We start from the raw sequence: 24,289 nt of genomic DNA on the forward strand, positions 1-24,289 counted from the left end.
ACCTTGTGCACATCGAAAGCTAGCAGGTCAGGGGAAGGCGCTGCAGCAAGCCCTCCTCCCTGAGATACTTGCTTTCCACAGGCAGGGAGATCCTGATCATCCACTTGCATTCTGACCATACAATTTTGCTGACAGCTTAACTCAGCCTAAGGAATTTTCCAGCAAGGATGTGACCACCGTGTGTGCTCTAAATGTGAGATCATAACATGGAAAGCAGGCCTTAACTCAGTTGGCCCCATGAATCTGGAACACCACTTCATTCTGCACATACCAGATTTGAAAAACAACAACCACACAAAAGCACAATCACAAATTGGTAAGAAGTCTGTATAGAGTACACATTAAAATAATAATAAAAATGCAAAAATCCCAAAGGCTAAACATTAGGAAGGTTGTATTTCTCTTGTATGCTGATTCCAAATAGACACACAGATGGGGGAATCACTACGGGTGGACTGAAGGATGCTTAGGTGCAACATCTACAAGAAAGGAAAAAACTATTGTCTAGTACGATGAATGAACACTGACATTCCTTGGTGCAAAAGGTAGAAGAAACTGCTTGGGAGGGAGAACAAAAACGGGTCAACAACGCCCACCAGAACAGAAACCACAAACATCCAAGCAGAGAGGCAGCTGGTCCATTGGCAGGGGCTCCCTTCGCCTGCCGCCTCTTTCGGGGGACAAAAGAGCACAGCCCTGCAAGGTGGGCGCTGCTGCTCCCGCCTCCTCCCAGGCCAAGGCGCCGAGGCTGGAGACCCTTACTGGGCTCATGCGAATCACCTTCAGGCATGACCCCAAGGCCCGGGAATGGCAAGCATTGCCTGGAAGTCGTGTGGGTTGCAAACAAGGTGTGTTAGAATGCCGTGTGAGGAGAGCAAAAGTTTTGTTCAGCCAGTACAGCCAGGCCGACTCTCCTTACGGGGAGTTTCCACTCTCCTGCTCCGCCTCTGCGATTTGAGATCACAGCACTGAAGCAAAGCGCTCCTTAGCACATCTGGCTGAAAAGGGTGATTCGGGGCACAGATTCACTGCTGAGATTCCCGGTACAGGAAGAGCATTGCTGTTCGAACAAGGAATCTTAGCACTCTAAAAAGGGACAGCTTTTCTGCAAATACACTGAGAGAGAGACAGGGAGGGAGCCTAGATTGAGAAGCCTGGGGTTCGCACAAGAGAAAAAGCAGAAAGAAAACTGCACTGGAAAAAGAGTTCCTAGTCATTTTTGGGGTCTTTGGATAATATTCCCTGCAACACTAAAGCTGACCAACTCCGCTGCCGCCGGCTGCGACACTGCCGGCCTAGAGGCCAGGACCATTGGCCCGGGGCCCGGCTCCAGCCTGCTTCCCTCGGCGCGGGTGCAAGACGCGCCGGGAAGAGGCGGGGCACGGGGAGGAGCCCTGCCGGCCACAAAGCACCAGCGGTGGATGGGGCCAGCAGCCGAAGGGCGACAGCCTAAGGGCCGTCGCCGCCATTTGGGGGCCGAGCGGGGGGCTGGGCTGGCCAGGGGCTCTGGCCTTTGCTTAGCTGGGGTCTTAGATTGTTTTTAATTGGTTTTTTAATTGGTGCATTCTCGTGCTTATTAGGATGTCGCCTGGGGAGCGCGGGGGCGCCGCCATAGGGGTGGTGATGGGCAATGGGCATTATGGCGTTGGGGGGTCTAATGGGTCAGCATAGAAGAAGGAGGGGCAGATGGCTAACACCTGTCCCTCTTTCTGGTTATTCCCCCAGCCGGCGGGTTCCAGGTAGACTTGTCAACTGCCCCCCGGGCCTGTCGGTGCTGCTGCTTCATGCCAGGTCGGTCCAAAATAAGGTAACACTCATCCATGACTTGATCATGGATGAGAGGGCTGACCTGGCTTGCATAACAGAGACTTGGGCGGGTGAGGGGGGGGATGTCTCCCTCTCACAATTGTGCCCGCCCGGGTACCTGGTCCAGCACCGATCACGCCTGGAGGGGAGAGGGGGTCGCTCTGGTTTATCGAGCTTCTATTTCCCTTGTGGGGCTTCCTGTCCTCTCGAGCCCGGGGCTGGAGTGCCTCCCCTTGGTGTTGGGCGACTGAGACAGATTGGGGATTCTGTTGGTGTACCGTGCACCCTTCTGCCCAACAGATTCCCTACCTGAGCTGACGGAGATCGTCTTGGACCTGGTGCTGAAGACTCCCAGGATGTTGGTCCTGGGGGACTTCAACTTCCATGCCGAGACGGTTCTAACCGGGGCGGCTCAGGACTTCATGGCCTCCATGACGGCCATGGGGCTGTCTCAACACGTCATAGGCCCGACCCATGAATGTGGACACACTCTGGACCTGGTTTTCTCGACAGGGCAGGAAGAGGGTGATCTGAGGGTGAGGAATTTAAGTTTGACGCCCTTGTCATGGTCAGATCACTTCCTCATAAGGTTTGAGCTCGAGAGCGGCCTTTCCCTCTGCAAGGGTACGGACCCAATTGTATTGGTCCGCCCCCGGAGCCGGATGGATCCTCATGGATTCCTGGAAGCTCTGGGGGATTTTCCGGTTGACAAGGCTGGTGATCCTGTTGATGCCCTGGTTGAACTGTGGAATGAGGAGATGACCAGGGCTATAGACACGATCGCTCCCAAGCATCCTCTCCCACCTGGCAGAGCCCGTTCATCTCCTTGGTATACGCCTAAATTACGGGCGATGAAGAAGGTTGGGAGATGTCTAGAGCGTAGGTGGAGGAGATCATGGGGTGATTCTGATCGAACACACTTGAGAGCCCATTATCGGGCCTATGCTGTGGTGGTGAGGATGGCGAAGAAGAAATTCTTCTCCATCTCCATTGCCTCCTCACAATGCCATCAGCGGAGCTCTTTCCGGTGGTGCAGGGGCTGTTACATCTGGGCCCGAAGAGAGATCTGGTGCCACCCTCGAAGGCCCGCTGTGACGACTGCCAAGCATTTTAGGGAGAAAATCACTCAGATTCGCCACAAGCTTGACTCTGCTATTGAATCAGATTCTACTGGGGAGACGCCATCGACGCTGTCGAGTCCACAATTAATGGATGAATTTCAGTTGTTGTGGCCTGATGATGTGGACAAGGTGCTTGGACAAGTACGTCCTACCACTTGCTTACTAGACCCATGCCCATCTTGGCTACTGAAGAAAGCCAAGGACAGGATTGGGACCTGGATCCTGGAGGTGGTCAACGCCTCTGCAAGAGACGGCCGGGTACCTGCCCCTTTAAAGGAGGCGGTAGTCCGGCCAGTCCTAAAGAAGGCATCCCTGGATCCAGAGGTGGCCGCCAATTATAGACCAATGGCCAACATCCCATTCCTGGGCAAGGTACTAGAGCGGGTGGTGGCGGGACAACTCCAAGCTCTCTTGGACGAAACTGATTATCTGGACCCGGCTTCAGACCCGGGTATGGCACTGAATCTGCCTTGGTCGCCCTGTACGATGACCTGTGCAAGGAGAGAGACAGGGGGAGTGCGTCCCTGTCAGTTCTCCTGGACCTCCCAGCGGCCTTCGATACCATCGACCATGGTATCCTTCTGAATAGGCTGGCGGGATTGGGAGTTGGAGGCACCGTGTGGCGGTGGTTCCACTCCTATCTCAATGGGTGATTTCAGAAGGTGGTGCTGGGGGACTATGGCTCTGCGCCATGGCAGTTATGCCATGGAGTTCCGCAGGGGTCCATTTTGTCCCCTTTGCTTTTTAACATCTACATGAAACCGCTGGGAGAGGTCATCAGGAGGCATGGGCTGCGGAATCATCAGTATGCTGATGATACCCAGCTCTACCTCTCATTTTCCACCAATCCAGGTGAGGCAGTGGCTGTGCTGAACTGGTGCCTGGCCGAGGTAATGGGCTGGATGAGGGCCAATAAACTGAAGCTCAATCCAGACAAGATGGAGGTCCTGTTGGTGGGCAGCTCGGACCTTGAGATGGGGGACTGGGGCCTTGTCCTAAATGGGGTTGCACTCCCTCTGAGGGACAGGGTTCGCAGCTTAGGAGTGCTCCTCGACCCTGAGCTGTCTCTGGAAGCCCAGGTGACGGCGGTGGCGAGGAGCGCCTTCCTTCAGCTTTGGCTGATCCATCAGCTGCGTCCCTTCCTGGAGAACGACTGCCTGGCAACAGTGACACACGCGCTGGTCACTTCCCGATTAGATTTCTGTAACGCGCTCTACGTGGGGCTACCCTTGAAGACGGTCCGGATACTTCAATTGGTGCAGAATAGAGCTGCCAGGTTGCTGACGGGGACTGGGCGTTGTTCTCATATAACCCCAGTTCTCTGTCAGCTCCACTGGCTCCCGATTGAAGTCCGGGCCCAATTCAAGGTGTTGGTTATGACCTATAAAGCCCTAAATGGCTTGGGACCTGGATATCTAAAGGAACGCTTGCGCCCATATATGCCCTCCCACCCCTTAAGATCAGCAACGGATGCCCTTCTCCGGGAGCCCTCTGTGAATGACATCAGGAGGGTGAGTACCGGGAGGAGGGCTTTCTTGGTGGTGGCGCCCCATCTATGGAATGCGCTCCCCAGAGAGGTCCGCCTGGTGCCGTCGTTATCTGCTTTTCCGTGCCAGGCTAAGACCTTTTTATTTAAAACTTATTTTAATTGTTAATTTATTTATTTAACTAGTTGTTTTTGCTTTTTAAATTTTTAGCCAAGAATGCACTGAGGTTTTATTGAGGTTTTATGGTGCTGGGGGTTTATTGTATTGGGGTTTTAAATGTATGGTTAACTTTTTTGATGTTGTGAGCCGCCCCGAGGCTTATTGCGATGAGGCGGCATAGAAATGTTTTAAATAAATAAATAAATAACACCAGTGATACTGAGCTGGCGTAAACGACCGCCAGTCCTCACATTTGGAGAAAACCTGTCGTGCCAGCAAGCCCAGCTGGCAACGCATTCCCAGCTGCTTCCCCATCGGAAGGCGAGGCTGGTCAGGCTGCAGGCCACCCCTTGCAACAGAGGCAGCGTGCAGGGAACAGAGTGTGCTGGCCATGCAGCAGCTCAGGGTTCGAACCTGCGCAGCGGCCCTTTAAGAAAAGCTCCTGGACTCACTCTGGCTGTCCTGCATTGCGGCTGCTCGTCCGCCGCCTGCCTGCCTCTCGCTCGGGAGGAAGAGGAGCAGCGAACGCTGTTGCCGCTGCTTGTTCCCCTGACCTTTCCCCCTTTTCATCTCAGATTAGGAATGGCGTGTTCAGGCCATCGCTCAGCCAGCCAGGCCCTCTCACGGCACTCCATTCCATTCCCAGCTCCCAGCCGTCAGTCAAGGCATCCGTGCTTGCGCTGAGCCGATTGTGTGAGGCTTCTCCTTGAACCTTTTGGTGACATCCGCACGGGTGCTGTTACTTGGAGGGGGCCCTCTTCTCCCCCCCCCCCACGCACCACTTAAATGAAATCTCAAAATTTAAGGAAAGATTCTGAAATATCCCAATAGGAATCTGTGTTTTCTGCTTGCTGAGATAATACTGCTTTGAGTTTTATCATGTGTGCTCCAAATCCGAGGATTGTGCTTAAAAATTAAACACCTCCTCACAGGGACAATTAATCCATCATTAATTAACATGTTAAGAAATATCTCCCTATAGATCTGATTGTGAGCAATTTGTCCTCCCTTTTGGCCATGAGCAGATCTGAGAAGGTTTAAATTACCTGCCCTAAAAAAAGACTATTTCATTCTGTGGGGGAAATTACAAGCCGTTCTTTCCATGGAAGGAGGTTTTCCCAATCTTGGGTTCCCTTTTCTGTTTGTTTGTGGGGGTGTCTACAAGTCACACCATCCTTCACTATTGGCCAGGGATGGGGAGTCTGAGCACTTCGTTTCTGCTGGTGCATCTTTTCCAGGGCACACCTTCCAGCAAAAGGTGTGCACATCTCTGGGCTTGCGGTGTGCTTCATGCACCCACTAAGAATACATTCACGAGCACACTGAATGCTCAGAAAAATGTGCACACGCCTCCTTTAACAAATGGGAGAAGAAACCCTGCGTGCCAGAGATACTGGCAGTTGATGGGTGTATTTGGAAAAATCCGCATGGAAATCCGCATGGCGTTTGGGGCAAAGAGAAGCCATCCGTGCTCAGAGGCAGGCACAGACTTGAGCTGGAACTCAACTGGAGATGGCATTCTGCTTCGGTGAATTTGCATTTGCTGATTTTCATGTGGCCAGCTAGAAATGATGGGAGTTGTCATCCAATAACATCTGAAGGGAATGGTTGAACCCCCCGCTGCCCATTTCTGTGTATTTTTGTGGTTTCCTTGTGGGTGTTTTTGACCACAGTGCAGAATTTCTCAGAATCTGGTCTGTATGCTATGATTTCAAACACACACACACACAGAGGACATACTACGAGGAACAAGGAGGAGGAGGGAGAAGGAAAAGTTGAGTCAAATTAAAAAGTCACAACAGTCCGTGCAGTTGAAGCACAAGAGAGAGAAGGGAGACAGGCAGACAGACGCATCCAGAGGAGAACTTACCCCGCGTTTTAGGCTCCTGAAGCAGTGGATTTTGGGTTTGGAGGTCATGAACTCGTTGAAGCGATGGGAGAGGGGTTCCTTTTGCTGCTTGGGCGACTGGGGGCCATTGGGAACAGGAGAGGGAGAGGCAGAGGAAGGGGGTGGAGGAGGAGGCTGATGAGGGGATGTTAAAAGGGACATAAGCTACGTATAAGAGATGGAGAAGTGATAGAATTAAAGAAAAAAAACCAAATCAAAAGATTAAAAAACAAACCCAGAAAAGCACACACGGAACAAAAGAACCCACACACGTCAAAAGAAGCAACATTTCAAAAACAAAATTTGAAAAGCAATTTAAAGAAACTACTTAAAACATGTTTTGTTTTGAAGTAAATAAAAAAACACAATTCACAGGAAAAGCAGAAGAGGGTCAGGATTCGGGGGGGCGTTTTGTTTTCTTTAATAAAAAAATAAGCTCGGGTTACAAAATGAGTCTGTGATAGAAATGGGGAATTTAGCTTGGGGATGCAATCAGAGGATGAATGTGTGGAACTTCTGCCACCAAAGGCCGTCATGCCACATGCAAATGAGATGAGAGGACGAAGCAGAAGGACAGAGAGGCCCGCCCAGCCTCCGACCCTTGCCCAAATTGCAGCATTCACAAGGAATTGGCAACCCGGCGCACAGAAAGTCTCTCCTTACGGAGGAAGCACTCCGTGGAGGGGCCAGAAATCCAAGTTTGCACCTTGCTCAGCTCACTGGGTGGCCACCTGGCTTGCACCCTTGGCCTGGCCTACCTTGCAGGGCTGCTGCAAAAGCTAAACAGGCGCAACAGGCGCCCCCCAAGGCTCCTTCAAGGTGTGCTGTTGAGACGAATGGCAGCGCAGTGTGTTTCTTTGCGTGGCGAACACAACTCCGGGCAGGACGTCAAAGGGGGAGCATCGAGCCGGGAGCAAAGGGATGGTGCGTGTTTGAACCCGGCACCTGAGGCCAGAGCGAGGGGTCCCGCCTCTCCGGCCCAGGGCCAAGTTCCATTCTGGAGATGCTCTTCCGGCGGCGGCGGGGCTGAAGGCGAAAGGGGAGGGGCAAAGGCAAAGGGGGTGGGGCTGAAGGCAGAGAGGCGGGGCCCAAAGCCGCCTATTTAAGAGGGGCATCCCAGCCTGTATCACAGGCACCTTGGCATGAAAGTCGGAAAATGGTCCCCAGATAATCCTTGGTTCTGGAAAAAGTGGCGTGTCTCCTGCGGGGTGGGGGGCAGCATGCAAAAGGCAGCGTGGGGGGGCAATATTTAAAACTGCCAGCATGTTTCTTCTCAAGGCTCACACTGCCAGCGACCGATGCTGAAGAGGGACCTTCAACCTTTGGAGAGCAGGGAAAGCCAGGACATCACCCAGCAGCTGGTTCTCAGGGGGATGGTGCTGGGCAAGTGGTTGGACTGGGCCCACGGTCCTGAGGCCCACCTCCCCGGCATCCCTTCAGAGGCTGCCCCGCTAAGTCCAGGCGCTGCTCCAGGGGAGCCAGGGCTCCGCCAGAGCACCTAAGCAAGGAGACGAGTCCTCCGACTTTGGACAGGTGGCGTGTCCTTGTCACTGGTATTCCTGGCTGCAGGGGGTCCCAAGTGAAGCCACAATGCGCGAGCCGGAGGCTGTGAACCGTGTGCCCCACACAGCCAAGCCCACATTCCCTGGCACCGCGTGGGAGACCCACGGCACATGCTCCCGGGGTCTCCAGCAGTGCGGAGGAGGCAGGGCAGCTCCAGAGGTGGGGGCCAGACTCCCCTCCGTCTGGGAGCCCGCCCTGCCCCTGCCATGGCTGCATCCTGCCTCCTGCTTGCCAGGCGAGAGCCCCGGAGTAGTCGGTGGCTGCCCGCCTTGCGCCCGTGGCTGCTGCCCATGCCAGAGCGGGGCGCGAGTGAGCAGGACGTGGCCATGGGGGAAGGAGAAAGGGATGGCGACTCCAGCGGGCACTTGGGGGTCCCCTGCCGGGGGACAGGCCCCGGGGAGGTGCCCAGCCACGCCAGCTCCTGCTGCACGCCTGGAGAAGGTTCCATGAAGGCGGATGCCTGGAAATCCGTGGTCCAGAGCTCGGCACAGCTACCCTACCGCTGTCTTCCCACCGCCCTTGCCTTTCGGATGCACTGGCCTACGACTCCAAGCACCTCCCCGCCTGTCCACCGGCTGGGGCGATGGGTGCTGTAGTCCCACGTATCGGAGGCTTGTGAGGAAGGATAAAAGGATAGTTCCTCAGTCCAGCCGAAGAGAAGGGAAGACCTCTGGGTAAGGAATCCAGCTCATGTGCTGTTAGGCGGTGCTTGCCATGCCGACGGCGAAGAGAGGGAGACACCCGCTTCCGTACACGTGGAAAGTGGTTGCGCAAGCCAATCCCCAGCGTTTGCTGGCCGGCACACGAGCGAGCGGGACGTGGCTGCAGCTGCAAAGCGCACCTCGCGGGTCCCGCGCCCCCTCCATGGTGGCCAGGGAAGCTCTGCCCAGCTGGGGCGGCTGGGGCTGCTCCTCTCCCTTCCCCAGGCCTCGCGGTTTAGGAAGTGAATGCCGGACACGAGCGGGCAGAGGGACGGGTGCAAATGTTTCCGTGGGACCACGTGCAAGGCTGACTAGGGAACGGGATGACCGGCTGTGTCCGAAGACCTCCGCTCAGCCACTGGCGCAACGACACGAGGGCTTGGATCGAGGCGGGCTTCCCAAGGGGAAGGAATGCTGCTTCGCCCGAGCTCGGACTGGAGCCTTGTGGAGAATTCGCAAGACCCTGCGGCTGAGCGAGGGCCCCCAGCATGCGGTGGTGAACAAATGAGGGAGACAGCGGGGTTAGCGGGAAGCGGTGGCGCAGGCAGGGGAGCGAATCAGCGGGAAGGGACTGACGGAAGCAGAGCAATGGGTGGGCATGAAACATCGTTCGCAGAGAGCAATTGCTTAGGACTGAGTAAGAAACAGGAAGTCACCATGCTGAAGTTAAGGTCAACTCAAACAAACTGAGCCCCAAACAGCTTTTGAACCAATGAAAAGCAACACAATGAGAAGAAAAGTACATTGAAATAATAAAAAATGTTACAAATTAAACCAAAAATCAGCAATAAAACCCCTATTATTAGAAAACCCAATAGGACATCAGCTATTAGTTCTTAGAAACTAATTTCTAATAAAAAACAGAAAGAGAAAGAGAGAGAGAGAGAGAGAGAGAGAGAGAGAGAGAGAGAGAGAGAGAGAGACTTTGCTGCTGGAATTGTGAAAACGACTGAACTTCAACCAAGTTCCGGAACGGTCCGTACCTTGTTCTTTTTGATGAACGGCCACAGCTTGCCCTTGGACTTGCTGCTGAAGCGGGACTCCGACTTGCCGTCCTTGGGGTTCGAGAGGCTCGATTCGGAGACCGTGCGCTTGATAGGCTGGGTGAAGTCTTCGAATTCGACATCGCCTGGAGGCTCAAAGCCAGACTTAAAGACCTCCACGACCAGCTGGGAGTCCTGGAACAGAGGCGGATGCCGCAGAAGCAGCTCGGTCACAGCCCTCCGAGGAAAGCCTTGACATTTTGGGACTGGGCAGTCCGTGAAGTGGCCAGAAACGGTTCCTCGCAACAGGGGTGCAAGCTCGGGACAGGGCCGGTGGCTTTCCCTGCGCCAGGCCCAGGTCCGTTCTCTAGCTGAGGCGAAGAGCCGAGCAGCAGTGGTTTTTAAGTCTGACTCAGAGTGATGCAGAAAGCCCAGGGCAGAGGCGGCGAAGGCAAAAGGTGGGTCTCGGGGCCACGTCTGGGCTCCCGGTGGCTCCCAGCTGTCGTGCAGTTTTGTCCTGGTCTAAACGCCTGGAATGCCTTTTCTAGTCCGTCCCTTCCCAGGCATTTATCTGAGTCCCTCCCACATGGCCTCTGCCCCGCCATTTTGCATTCACCCCCCGTGCCCTGTGAGCAGGACTGATATTAACTTGGCCCCTGGACCAAAAGGGCTCTGCACCAGCGCCCCACATGACATGGGAAAGCCCGGGGCCACTTTCTCTTTCGTCCCAGAAGACAAGGGCCAGCAGGAACGCACTGGTCCTATCCCGCCCTTTCCCCCTGCAAGGAACCCAAACTGGCTTCCACATTCCTCCTCCCCATTTGGTCTTCACAACAACCCTGCGAAGTAGGCCCTGCTGCAGTTCAGTGGCCTGGCCCAGTGGGTGTTACGGCCCAGCAAGGACGAGAACGTGGGTCTCTCCAGCCCAAGTCCAGCACTCCTGCCACGCCGGCTCGCCTGTCCCGGCCGTCTGGATGCGTCAGCATCTGTCTCCTTCCGCCGGTACTGAATCCACGGCCCAAAGATCCCGACTACAGTGGAGCTAAAAATAAACCGCCTGCCTTCGTCTGGCCGAGCAGATCATAAAGGGGGGAGTCGGGAGCCCAGAGCAACTTCATCTCCGGCTGCCGCCTGCGCACAAGGCGGGCAAGGACTGCGCAGACGGACGGGCCCACTCGGCAGCCACCGCGGCCGGCCTGGGGGAGGGACCGCCGTGCCGCCGGACATGCTCCAAGAGGAAACGTGGCTGGGAGCTGCGAACGCCTGGGTGCAAGCGGCCAAATGCAGGTCAGAGTCTGCGCCTCATCCCGGAGAGGCCGGGTGGATTGAAGACCCGGAGCTTCCCAGAATCCTGGCTTGTTCTGTTTTTTATGCTAGGGTTCAAACCCTGGGGCATGCAGAGGTGCCACTGAGCATGTGCAAAGTGCACTGTGGAGGAGAATGAAGCGGAGACGTATTCGGCCAGTGAAAGACAGCTGCCATCTCCGGATGAAGCCTAGTTCAAAGGCGGCGAGCATGTCTCAGCTCAGGGGTGGGTCCTGCTGCAAATGCTGCGCCAGCCAGCGCCTCGCATCAAAAGCACCGTGTGAGGCCATGCGGAGATTAAAAATGGCAGGGGCAGGGAGTCAGGCACAAAAAGACCCGGCAAGTCAAGATCTAAGCCCATCAACTGGGGCTGTTTTTTATGTTTGTTTTGCTCCTAAGTGGAAGCTTTGGGTGTTCAACATAAGTACACTTTCATTTAAAAAAGGAGAAGGGAAATTTGATACAGTGATACAGAGAGAGAGATCCAGGGTCCACATGCCCAAAGAGGGCCCAGGCGGCATCACGGGCCCAGCGAGGGCCTCTCTGAGTTGCCACACCGAGTTGTCAAGGCTGCCTTGACTCCGGGGCCTGTATGGCTGGGCTCCCACCACTGGCAGGGACCCCCAGGACTAGCTCCCCCCCCCCCCGCAGCCAGTTCCCCTGCCTTTGCCCTGGCCCGGGTACCGGGGTGGTGGGGAGGAGAAGTGGGGTAATACCATGGCCAACTCGCCGCCTCGCTTTCGGCCTGCCTGCAGGGAGGGCCGGCTGAGGGAGGGGGCAGCAGCTGGGGCAGGTGGGGAGCAGGGGGTGAGAACGCGGGCTCAGTGCAGGCGGGCACTCTTCACCCGAGGGCCCTGGGGAACCTGGGGTGGCCCCGACCACCCTGGCTGCGACCATGCCAGCGCTTGGCCACTGATGCGCTGAAAGACGGAGGGATCCCCCGAGGAGGGGTCTGTCGGGGGACGGGGTGAGGGGCCGCTCTCAGGATAAAGCCAAAGCACGTCCAAGCCGGTGCTTCACTCACTTTCTTCTGATCAATGGATTCCGCCGCTTTTGTGATCTCGTCCAGACACCTCCCGATGATGGGGATCACTTGTCGGTCCACGTCTGCGAAGGCCTTCATGGATTCGCCGAGCCGGGCGATCCTCCTCTCCTCCATGTCTTGTATTTTCTGCAACGAGAGCAGCCCGCAACGGTCGTGCGATGCCCTCGCGTGCCCCCGGCCTCCTCGGCCCTCGGCTCGCGGCAGCTCCCTGAGGGAGGCAGGTGGGGGCTGCGGGCAAGAGTGAGGCCACACGGAAACAGAAATGAGGATGCTCAGGCTGGCAAAGGGCAAACATTTGAAAAGGAAGCCCAAAGGGGAAACCGGTCAGCTGCTGGAAAGCAAGCATTAGAAAGCAAAACCGGTTGGGAATGGAATAAGGTGGAAGAGGTTGCGGCTGGCCAGAACATCTGGAATTCCTGCCGTGGCCCTCCAGCGTTTCCCGTGCGCATCGACCCCTTCCCCTGGCCCAGCTCCTGAATTTCAGCTGCCAGCTGTTTGGTGGTTCTCCAAGCTTCTCTGCAGCTCATTCCCCAACCTAAACAGATGAGATGCATGTGCCTTAGAAGGTGTGTTCACTGGAACAAAAACGTTCTAGCTAAAGGGGCCTGGTATTTGGGGAACTGCCTGCCACTGCGATGTAGCCGCCAGAGCCTCGGCAAGATGGAATCTGGCCCTCCGGCGGACAGAGGTGATGAACTGCTGGGAAGCCCACCTCTGTCCCCACTATTGAGAGTGAGGAGGCTGCCCCTTGTAGCTGGTTTGGCCACCTGATGAGTCTGTAGCAAAGGGCAGCCTCAAACACACTCCCACGATCTCACGCTTTCTTTCTGTCTGGCTGGGTTCACATTAACCCACACTCTGAGGCGGAGTACAGCCTCCATTTCTAACAAGCCACGGTTTGTTACCTCACCTGGCTTAATAACCCGTCTTTTAACAACAAACCACGGATCCGGGACAGCCCACACTGAACCCTGGAGGATTACAGCATCGTCCGAACCCAGCCATCGTCCCCGGCTGCAAGCCTCCGGGTGCTTACGGAGCATGGAGACAAAGGTGGCCCTGGGAGGAAGTCGACTCCTGCACGCTCCCCGGCTCGCTTCAGGAACTCAGGGAGCAGGCGGAAGCAGCGGGTTGGAGACACAAGCCGCCAGCAAGACAAAAATACTGGTGCGGCCCCTTCTCAAGGAGATGCTTGCAGGGGACGGGCAGCGCAGGCCCCTCACCTGAGCCCCAGAGGCCCCGCTGGCACCACCCTCCGAAAAGCAGGCACCTTCCCTGCCCGTGGGACGGATTGCGGGCAGGGCGTGCGACAAAAGCGCGGCTGGGCAGGAATCACGGCCGAGGCTTCCCATGACTCTGCCCTGCAATCTGAGGGTGGGGGGTGCGGGGGGGCTCCTGACCTGGCGCTCCGATTTCTCTGCATGGCTTCGTCCTGCTGGTGGATAACAAGAACAATTCCCGGAAAGACCCTGATGGGCATATCCGTTCCTGAAATTAAAAACAGCTCCCACCCTCCTATTGCTCTGGCAGTCAAGGGCAGGGCTTCTGAACTTTCCATTCATCTCGAGACACATGGGGAGGAGGGTTGTCATGACATGACCAGAGGCTATGCACTAGAACGGCAAGCGTGCGTGGGGCAGGGGGAGGCCAGCCTGTGCTGTGACTGACGCAGGACCTGGCAATGCATCCCTCGAGCCGGGGCCTTTCTTCCGAGGAGGCTGCACTGGCCCTGAACTAAAAACATGCGATGCCGCACCCCGGGCGAAACGGGGTTGTGAACATTTCACTGCAGCTGGCGGAGCGCCTCCTTCCATGTGTCCTCAGAGGCCCTTCCCTGGGGGCCCCCACCAAAGGGATCCGGGGGGGGCAAGAGAGAGAATGGCACCCCCCCCCCGGGGTAACTCCCCAGGGAGGGTTGCCTGGTGCCTCTGCTCTGATCTTTGCCTGCCAGGCAAGCACCTCGCTTTTCTCCTGATGGCGGCCCTGAGTTCTCTGCTTGTTCTGTCGTTCCGCCTGCTGTTCTTTCAGGCATTTCTCTCGCACTGTACATTTCTCACGGTGTGTGTGGCATCTCAGCCTTAGCCCAGAAAATGTCGACTATTCCGCAGATTACACGCAACCATTATCGCCAGCGTTATTTCATCTGCGATCCAGTTCAGCCCATGAAATGTAAGCGCCCATCTCAGCATCGGGCCAAAGCCGAAGCTTGGCGTGGCCGGGAAGGCTCAGGCTGTGCCGAGGCGCGAGAGGGGCAGGGGCGGCTGTGCAGCTGCTCAGCGGATGCCAGGCGGCCCCGTCGCCACGCAGCCCTTGTTTGCGCGCCCCACAGCTGCAGCACGGGGTGGCGAGCGGGGACAGAGCGGCGCTCAGCCAGGCTTCGTCCTGCCCTCCCACCGCGCAAGACCAACAGCACAGTGCGTTGTACGTGCCCCAGCTGGAGGCAGGCAAGGCAGCCCCAGGAAGACTGTGACGTCCAGGCTCTAAAATTACCTCGCTGCTGCACTGCAGAAATGTCCTTGCAGTGAGAAAGACAGAATAAGTTTCAGAGTAAAGGCCATTTCCTCTGTTTTCCAAGCCGGGCCATCAATTAAACACTCCTGGAAAACTGAGGAATCTGAGGGTATCTTGCATAAAGTTTGCATGAAGGGAGCACGGAGGGATGGGAGCAGCCTAGGAAAACTCTCCTGGCCACCACTGCCAAGTGGGAGATGAGGGAAGAGGGCGCTGATGGGCGGCTTGTTTTTATTTCTTCCCTCCCCATCTCCTTTTCCTTTTATGTTGTGCCTGTCTATACTGGAAGGCTGTGAGAAGGAATGGCCTTGTTGCACTGATTGTTCCAGGCAGGGCTGGTTCCAGATGAATTTGTTTACACCCTTCCTGGGGCCAGCTGCTCTCGACTGCCCACCCACATCCTCTGCAGAGACGAGACGGGGAGCAGAGCCGTTCCGCCGACCCTGCTGAAGGCCTGCCTCGCAGGGCCGTGCGTCAGCTGACTGTGCTGCCCCAAAACCATCGCTGATGCGCAAGTGCAACTTTGCCCCAGTACATTCTGCCCTAATTTGCCCCAGCCCTCTCAAAAAATAGAAGGTGAACTGAGTGCTCAGGCCCCTTCACACTCTGTGCATGCTCAAAACCCATCTTTCAGTCCTCGCCACTCCTCTCCTCTCTTCTCAGCTGATCTTTTATAAACTACCCAGAAAGACTTTATGGCTGAGGAGCAGGACAAAATTGCCTCAGAAAAATAAATTACTCTCCTCCCTATTCACATTCACCCCCCACCCCACATACACTCACCTGCTCCCCAAACGACCATAAGGTCTCCCGCTAAGACCAGTTGTTCTCTTGGGGTCGACACGATTCGGGAAACGTGCCTGGACAAGAGATTCCAGAACATGCAAGGGCCAGCAGTTTAGGAAACATGACCCATCAGGCCAGTCCGGAGTCCGGGGGACTAAGAAATGTAGGCAGGGTCCCAGGCAGCCGCCAGGCCGGCCTCTCACCTGGAATATGCTGGGTATGTGCGTGTAGTAATGCTCGTTCTGCTCCTGGTTGAACTTCTGCAGCATCGAGGAGTACTCCGTTTTGCTCTCTTCGGCCATCTGATGCCGGAGGTGAGCGTGCTGCCGGGCCTGCGGGAGGGAGAAGGAAGGAACGGTGGCTGCCCGCGCGCACAACCGCCACCGTTCTGTGCCCCCCGTCCTCGTACGGTTGTTGTTGCGGGAAAGGTTTCCAGTCGTCTGTGGTTCCCTACTGAGTACGCAGATCTCTGCATGCTTGTCTTTGCAAGAGGGATTTTTCTGGAGCCGCCCCCCAAGCGGGCTGCCCCTTGGGGCCAGGGAGGGGCCTTCGTGCCAGGGCCAGACAGCCACCAAGCCAGGCACCGCATGGGCTGCACGGGAGGAGCCCTCTCCCTGGAACCGCGAGGGGCGCCTCGGCCTCCCCGTGCAGGTGCCACCCCTGGCAGGGCTGCTGGCACGCACCCCCAGGCGGGGCAGGAGCAGCGACCTGGTGCTGCTGCAGAGGGGGCATCCTTCGGGGGGGCTGGCGCTCCAGCCACGCCTGTGTCCTGGAGGGTCCCGGGGACTGTGGCATGCAAGCCCCGCTCGGGGCATCGCTCTGCAGCGACTAGTGGGCCACCGTGTGAGCAGAATGCTGGACGGGCAGCCCCGGGGATGGATCCTGCCTCAGGCTTCCTCTGATGTCCTGCACAGAAGGAAGGAGCTCGTGAAAGGGACCTCGGGGTGCTGGTTGACTGCAGGCTAAACATGAGCCAGCAGTGTGATGCGGTGGTCAAGAGGGCGAATGCCACCCTTGATAGCATAGCCAGAAGTGTGGCTTCCAGATCGAGAGAGGTATTACTACCACTCTACACGACTCTAGTGCGCCTGCAACTGGAGTATTGTGCTCAGTTTTGGGCCCCTCATTACAGGAAGGATATAGCCAGGTTAGAGTCAGTGCAGCGAAGGGCCACAAGGCTGGTGGCCGGTTTGCAGGGGATGCCGTATGAGGCAAGACTAAGGGAACTGGGTCTCTTCAGCCTGGAGGAGAGGAGACTCGGAGGGGATCTGTTGGCAACATACAGGTATGTGAGGGGGTGTCACATGGAGGTGGGCTGAGACCTGTTCTCCCCTGCAGAGGAAGGCAGGACGCGTTCCAATGGAGCAAAGCTCAGGGAACCAAGGTTCCGGTTGGATGCCAGGAAGCACTTTCTGACAGTCAGGACCCCGAGGGTGTGGAATGGGCTTCCACAAGAGGTCGTTGAGGCCCCATCGGTGCGGGTGTTCAAGGATAGGCTGGACGTGCACATGGTGGGCATGTCGTGAGCAGAGCCGGCTGGAGCCGGGGGTCAGACTAGTTGGCCCGGGAGGCCCCTTCTGACTCGCTGTTTCTAATTAAAGGGGCCCCTCCGGTGCCAAGACCCACGGGCAGCCTCAGCCTCTGGCCGGGTCACATCACACTCGTGCAGCAAGAACGGCCCCCAGACGAGGCCCTTCGCACAATTTTGGTCACCCTCCTTGCCTGGCCCTGCCATCACGCCTCCAGCAAAACATTTCCCTCCAGCGTTCCCTCCTGGAGGCCCCTGCTTTCTCCGGGATCTTCACCCCGGGGCTTTCTGTTTCCTTTCCTGGCCCTGCCAAGCTTCGCTCGCAGCCATCTGCTCCATGTCAGCGGCCTTCCTGTCCTTGCTGCCGGCCAGACCTCTCCCCTGCCGCAGGGCCCATCTGCCTGCCCTCCCAGCCCATCTGAGCCAAGGGACACACACGGAAACGCCAAGGACACGGGAAAGCAACACAGGCGAGCGCTCTGGATGGCCTGCAGGATGCTCCTTCCTGCCCTGGGCTTATGCTAACATGCCATCCATACAGGCCTTGAGCCACTGCAGCTTTTTCTCTGGGCTTAGAACAAGGAGGGGCTGGACCAGATGGGCCCCCAGCCTGATCCAGCACCGGGGAAAGCTGGCCAGTGAATGCACACATGCCCAAACACAAGGCAGGAACCAGGATCGACCAGGGAGACGGGTCAGGAAAATCAGGACGCACTGGGATCTAGGACACAAGCGCAAAGTGACCACAGGAAAAGGGGGGGGGGGGGGGGGGGGATCCTGGTGGCTGGGTGCTCATGGCTGACTCCCAAATTGGGCTTGAGGCGGCGGTGGAGCAAGGACCCAGAAAGAAAGCTGCTCCTCATTAGCACTGGCGAGAGCACGTGTTATCTAATATTTTAAGCACAGCACAAAGCTCTCCACGCGCTAATGGGTCAGAAGGAATGTCAGGGCAGTTGAAAAAAGGAAACATTAATGAAGCTTTAATGCGGGAGAAAGGGCTGCTTAATGGCCGGAGAGCCGAGGTCCTTGCTGCACTTCTGCATGGAGGCGCTGCACATTTCTTCACTTTATTTATTCAGTGGGGCGTATATGCTTCCCCCATCTCCCACTTTATCATCACAACAATCCTGCAAGGTTGGCTAGCCTGAAGAGAGCCTACCCTACCCAAGGGGATCCGAATGAGGGGCAGGGGAATGCGAGGTCCCCCAAATGTGGTTGGAGTGGAGCTCTGGAAAGGTATATCTAGCTTAGTTGAAGCCTTGCCCACTTGAACAACAAGGCAGAGGCGTTAGACCTCTCAACCCCAAGGGCCGGTTGGACTGTCTGGAGCCCCATGTGGCCCATCAGGGTTCCCTAGTTGGCCATGCCCTCTTTCCCCAACCACTGATTGTTTGGTGCTTCCGGCTTTGTGCAGTGCTCTCTGATTGGCTATGCCCACTCCCAGCCATTTCCTAGGAGCGCCCAAAACATGCTCTCGCTATCTCTCTCAAAGGGGCCCACAGACCACAGTGCTCGGGGGCTCCTGAAGGCCAATGCAGCTCGCATCCAAAATGTTCTATGTACAGCAGGGACGCAAAATCCAGTCGGCCCACCTTTCCAGAACTGCCAGGCACGGTTTGTCCCGCCACTTGCAAGGGGGCCGAGCACATTTTTTGTACACCAGGCCAGAAATTTCAAGCTGCAGGAATACGTACAGCAGCGAGAGCAAGCCATCCTCGCGGCACCATTCTTTGGAGACGGAGCTTTCGTGCACTGAAGCTAGGACCCCCTCCTGCTCTGCCTTCCTCCCGCTCCATCTCACCAGCAAAGACACCAGCTGAACTCCCTTGATTAAACAGTGCCCGATTCTGCACGTGGGAATCACATATGCGTGATCCCCACTCACATGCCTGCAGCAAGGCAAGGAGGGACGCTTGGCGAGAGCAAGCTCTGTTCCCATGCTGCCAAAGCCCCAGGTTGAATGCTGCTCCTCTGATGCCCAGAAGGGAAGGCCTCAAGTCTCTAGACCTCAAGAAACATGCAAGAAGAGCCAAACGTGCTCTCCTTGAGACCATGGCAGGAGTTTGGTTCTTCATTTGTCCTAACCCCAAACCCCAAAGGATGAGCAGTGCACCCTTGAACACGTCTTCTGGTACCCAGCAAGTGCCCCTCCTTGGCTTTGATTCCGAGGTCTAGGAGCATTCTTATGTTTATTTCTAAGTAAGAGGCTGGCATGCTGAGAAGCAAGGAGCCGCCTCCAGTGCCACCCTGGCTGGGTTCCAAAGAGCGGTGTGCTGCTTCGGAGCTCAGATCCTCACCTCTGCCTTGGGTCTGGATTCGTGGACAAGTGATACAACTGCGGAAAGGAAGAACCACTGGAAGGAACCGGGCAGGCACAGCTGGATTCCGAGGACGGCGAGGGTGCAGGAAATCATGACCATCCCTTGCAGAGCTGTCTGTGCCCCCCCACCCCCCAATTTTTCTTACCTTTTCAACATCGGCTTTCGTTACATTGATGTCAGCATCCATCTTTTCAAAATACTGCTGCGCTCTGTCAGCTTCTTTGCAATCCCGTTCGAATCTCCTTTTGCTCTGAAAAGGCAACAGCAAAACAATGGGATTAAAAGCAGCGAACTTTTATTACAGGCAGCATGCATATACCAGAAAAAAACACCAGTTTCCATCCTCTGCCATATCTCTGCCCAAGGCTGAGTGTCCTGGAATCGTCGGCTGCCAAACAGAGCCGGCTGCCAAGCTGCAGCCAATGAGGAACTGCTGCTCTGCCAGGCTTGCTGCCCTTACTAAACCTCTGAGCAGCTTGGATCTTTTCACGAACCACTCCTGAACTGGCCCAGGAGGAAGAACTGGTTAGAAAGCACCCTGGAGGCCAAGATTTGCTGAAAAAGGCCTAAGGAGAAATTCCGAGAGATATCTGTGCTCTTCTAAAATAAAAGTTCTGGCAAAAATATTGAGGCCTTGCATGGAAGCCATAACAGGCGAACTGTCCTTGGCAATCTTGCCTTTTTTTCTTTTTCTTTTACAGGCCAGGTTCTTGGGAGATTAAAGTGCAACCCAGTGCATATTTCGATACAGAAAAATCCGAGATCTCCCAGCAAGCTCCAGCCAGCCACGCTGGGAAGTGCGAGGCTTTCTTTCTTGTCTCACCATGCAGAGGACTGGCCCCGAGGAAGACGTGCTGACCGTTCAGAGCAGGGTGTTTAAAAACAACCGAATGTGGGGCGGCTAACAGGGTCCTCGGGCTCCGTCCCTGTGCGCTCTGCTTCCATGGCGTCGCCGCACATCGCTCCCAAGGCCCAGACGCATGTACTGCTTTGCTACCGTATCTGTTTGCAGTTTTATATTATTTTTTAGCCTTGAGACAGCAGCCTGGAAGTCACGCTAAACACACAGCATGAACAAGAACCTCTTCTGGCACCCGGAGACCCCAGGGCTTCCAAGGGGTGACCTGGGCGAAGGGAGAGGCCTTCCTGCTGCTGGAACCCCTCAGTTTTCCTTCCCTCCCCCTCGTGCCCCTCCGACGCGAGCCCCGTGAATGCCTGAGCATCGGAACTGGGGCAGGATGGCTTTGCACCCACCGACTCGAGCTGTTTCCAGCAAGTCTCGATATGCTGCTGAGCCTTCCGTCCATCGTGGAAGTGCTGCGGGGAGACAGGAGAAAGCATTAGTGGCCCATGCGAGGCAAGGCGAGGCAAGGCGAGGCGAGGCGAGGCGAGGGGAGGATTGGACCGGACCTTTGGCTCCTCGCTCTGCCTGTGACACTGTTCTTGGAAGGTCAAAGAGAGGAAAAGCAGGGGAAGGAGCCTGCTCCGTCAGCTCCCTTGGAAGACCAGCCATGCCCTGGCTGTCCCTCGTCCCAGCAAGCTGCCTGTTTCTGTCCCACCTCTGGCGCGTCTGTAAGCTTTGAGCATGGCTGTGGCGGGGGCTTGCTTTTTCCTCCTCCCTCCCCTCCCCTTCTCCTTTTCTGTCCTGTCTGCTCGCCTGAAGGAAAGGACCATCTCATTCTGTATTGTGCTCCAGGCCAGTCCGGAAGCTTTTTTTTTGGCCAGAGAGGGGGAAACACACTTTAAACAACATCAACGATGGTGAGGACGACACTTAGTTAAGCATGTGGATTCTGCTGCTTAGTTCGAAAGGTTCCTGGAGTGGTTGACATGCGAGCTGCAGAACAAGGCTGCCCCTTAGAAAAGACACAAGGGAACGGGGAGGAGCGGAAATGTACTTTTTTAGTGGGCTCCCTCTGACTGCAGCCCCAGTACAGCTTGGAAGGATGTCAAACTCTGGACTGGCCCCCCTCACCCTGCAGAACGTGAGCCTCTCCCACAAACCCCGGGCACCCAGAGCCCACCACTTCTCCAGGGCCTGCCCATGAGAACGGTCCCGTGGGCTTTGCCCCCCCCCCCCCGAGATTCAGGCTGGGCAACGTCATGAGTGCCTCCTGAGGGGCTGGCGGGGAGCACCCGCAACCCACCCACCGGCCCCTCGGCACGCAAAAAGCGGCCAAAACGAGGGTCTCGCGGTTGTGCTTGCGTACATCGTTCGTTGAGGAAAAAGCCCGCCCAAGAACAGACCGTCGGACCTCTGAGATAGTTTAAACAGAGCACAGACGCAAAAATAACCAAAGCAAAGATGCCAACTCCATCTGCTTGCACTCCTTTAGCTTTCGGCGGAGACGGAGAAGTTGGTCTACCATCTGCTGCGGAGGCTTCCGTGTGTGCAGGGGGGCCTTCCATGCCCCCCATCCGCTAAGAGACGCTCCCCGAATTTGACTTCTGTTGATTTTTCCCTCCCTAGCAACCTCTTAACCTGAGGGAGCGGCGTTCCCCTCCCGGGCAGGGCCTGCAGGGCCAGCAAGCCCTTCCCCTTGGCTTCCTCCCGCTGCCCTGCCGCTGCCGTTTGAGCGAGGAGCTCGGCCAAGGCGCCCTCTATCAGCCCCGAACCAAGGCCATAAAAGGCAAGGCAAGGCAAGGCAGCGCAGCTCGAGGCTTGGCAAAACCTCGGCCCCGGAGTAGCCGGCGCTTCCCACTAATTCTGGAGACACGCGTCCTGTGCCAGCCTCTCTCACCACGTGCCCAAAAAACTTTCCTTAGCAAAACACACACCCTGAGCCACAGTGGAGTGCTCTGGAAAGATAACGCTCCGCTCTTCCCCGGCCACTTGGGGGCTAGAGCATAGGAACACTCTGGAGAGGGGTGGCCGTGAGACCGCCTCGCACCCGAATCCCTCCTTCTCGGAGTCGCTCGCGGGCACATCCGCGTGCCTGCCAAGATGTGCGAGAGCCTGCAGGCGGCGACAATGTCAGGGTGGGCTGTGTGGAAACATGCTCTCTCTTGCGTCTGTTGCCTCCAGTTCTCACACTTCACTGCATGGCCCCCTGCGGTCCCCCCACCCCCTCCCCCGTGCCTGTTCTGCATCTAAAGGTGCAGAGATCAAGAGTGTGACGGGGGAAGAAATAACATAAATGGCTATAGTGCCACTGGGCATAGGCAGAGTGTCCGCTGAAGCACGCTCGTGCCACTTCCCATCCTCTGCCAAAGCACTGCCTGAGTCCTGGGGAATGGCGGCCGCCCCCTCTGCCCTCCCTGGGGTTTCCTGGAGCTTTCCTGCCCTCAACAGTCCTACATTTTAAAAAGCCCCCGGGAATCAGCGGCTGAGCAGCTACAGCAAGGGTGGGGGAGCAGCACAACGGAGAGAAAGCTTTCGGGAGGCAGGCGAGAGGACACGGAGAGGTCCTTGCGCCAGGGAGTGCCACCCGCTCAATGCCGGCAGCTTGCCAGGAGGCGCTCTCACCCTCGCCGCGTGTGTGGGGCTGCTGCGGGAGGACGCCTGGTCCCCGGGAGGCACAGAGCCTCGCATCTGATCCTAAGGTTTTGTGGGCCGGGGGGTCTGCTCGCGCCTTGGTTTGCTCGATTTCCCCAAATATGGAATCCTTCAGGCAATAAAAAGAAGGTGAGGGGCACAAAAGGAAAGCAAAGAAAAAGATCTGAGGAGCGGCCTTCATATTTTCCACATCTGGAATAGCTGTCTGGGCAACAAAAGAGACTTTAATTGAATGTGATCCATAAATCTCATTTTTCAGGTCGCAAAACTCTGCTCTGAAGACGTAGAAGAAAGAAAATAGTCCTGGAGCAGCGTTCCTAGAAACCTTTTCAGTGGCAGCTGCAGAAAAGCTCTCTCTTATTTATATATATAAATATCTCAGAAGGTTGGAATGAGATGCTAAAAGGAAGGATTAACAAAAACAGAGACGGAGAAAAGGGAGTAATATGTTTTTAAAGCAATCCAGCAACCTGATTTCTTTCTAAATACGAGAGAATAACAGGCACAAGCCCCGTTTTTCACTCATGAGCCTCTGAGAAAAACATGGCCATAAAAAGGGATTTATTTTCGCCACATCATTCATTCCTATCACGCGGCAAATCTATTTTACGCATCAGGCGCAAAATAGGAAACCATGTGACATGCAACATCCCTGCTAAATATTCAGAGAGATTTCTGCAGCTGTGTCACTGCGAAGCGAGGCTGTGGGTTTTTTAAGCAACTGGGAAGCGACGGATCCAGACTCGCTTCACAAGGACAGTTAGAAACATAGAAACAGAGCGAGTCAGAAGGGTTCTCCCGGGCCATCTAGTCTGACCTCTGGCACCAGCCGGCTTCGCTCACGACACGCCCACCATGTGGACGTCCAGCCTAATGACAGTTCTTCAAACCAGCCACTTCAAATGACCCCAGTGCTATCCAGCACCTGGCCTTGGACTTTGCAGACTGGGGCTTCACGTCCTCCTTGAAAGTCTGGCATGGACATGGTTCTCCATCTGTAAAATGGGCACAACACCGCAGATGCCAAATGCATTTTGTGCTCTGAGAAAAGGCATGTGTGCGTCCTTCTCGCAAGAGCCAGCTTTTCGCTTTCAGGAGCACTCAGCCTGGTGCACACATCTCCCTCCCACACTGTCCTGATAGTTCTCCGAAAAGCGAGGTCTGCGTCCTCATCCCCGGATTTACAGATACGGGAGGGGAGCAGTCAGGCCTCGTGCAAGCAAGGGGAGCTGAGCCGGGCCGCTCCACTGGAGTCTGGCTCCTGCCACACCCCCCGGATCGCAGGCGTGTCTCCGGCCAGGAGGCACGCGCGCAGAGCAGGGGCGCAGGAGTGGCCCCCGTGCTCCCAAGTAGGAAAAGCGCAAGCCCCTTACCGGGAGATTTGGAATACGCCGAGCGGGAGGCATTCCGGTATGAGAACAGGGAGCAGAGCGGAATTCAGTGGAATTGCTGCCCAGCGCGAGGGACACCCCGCCGTCTGCACCGCTGGCTCCAGGCTGTGGGCGCCCTTGGGCAAGACACTTCTGTGGGCCCCCCGGCTGTGGCCCTCAGCTGGTGTGGCTCCTCCTCAGTGGGTCGCCAGGCCCCGC

At 56.4% G+C, this 24,289-nt stretch overlaps 1 protein-coding gene across 9 annotated transcripts in view; it reads right to left on the reverse strand.

Moving 5' to 3' along the window:
* The window catches only part of FNBP1 (formin binding protein 1), a 97,806-nt gene that overhangs the window by 25,390 nt on the left and 48,127 nt on the right, over nt 1-24,289 (reverse strand). For 5 of the 9 annotated variants that reach the window (XM_044453020.1, XM_044453017.1, XM_044453019.1 and 2 more), the window contains exons 5-10: nt 20,459-20,521; nt 19,350-19,454; nt 15,559-15,687; nt 12,038-12,184; nt 9,709-9,903; nt 6,444-6,626 (exon numbers count right to left, since the gene is read on the reverse strand). In XM_044453020.1, the coding sequence (XP_044308955.1) occupies nt 6,444-6,626; nt 9,709-9,903; nt 12,038-12,184; nt 15,559-15,687; nt 19,350-19,454; nt 20,459-20,521 (822 nt within the window). The remainder of the gene's footprint in view (nt 1-6,443; nt 6,627-9,708; nt 9,904-12,037; nt 12,185-15,558; nt 15,688-19,349; nt 19,455-20,458; nt 20,522-24,289) is intronic. The other 4 variants (XM_044453021.1, XM_044453022.1, XM_044453023.1 and 1 more) reach the window with 2 other exon arrangements.

Source organism: Varanus komodoensis, unplaced genomic scaffold (assembly GCF_004798865.1).
Source record: "Varanus komodoensis strain SLA01 unplaced genomic scaffold, ASM479886v1 scaffold77, whole genome shotgun sequence".
NCBI lineage: Eukaryota > Metazoa > Chordata > Lepidosauria > Squamata > Varanidae > Varanus > Varanus komodoensis.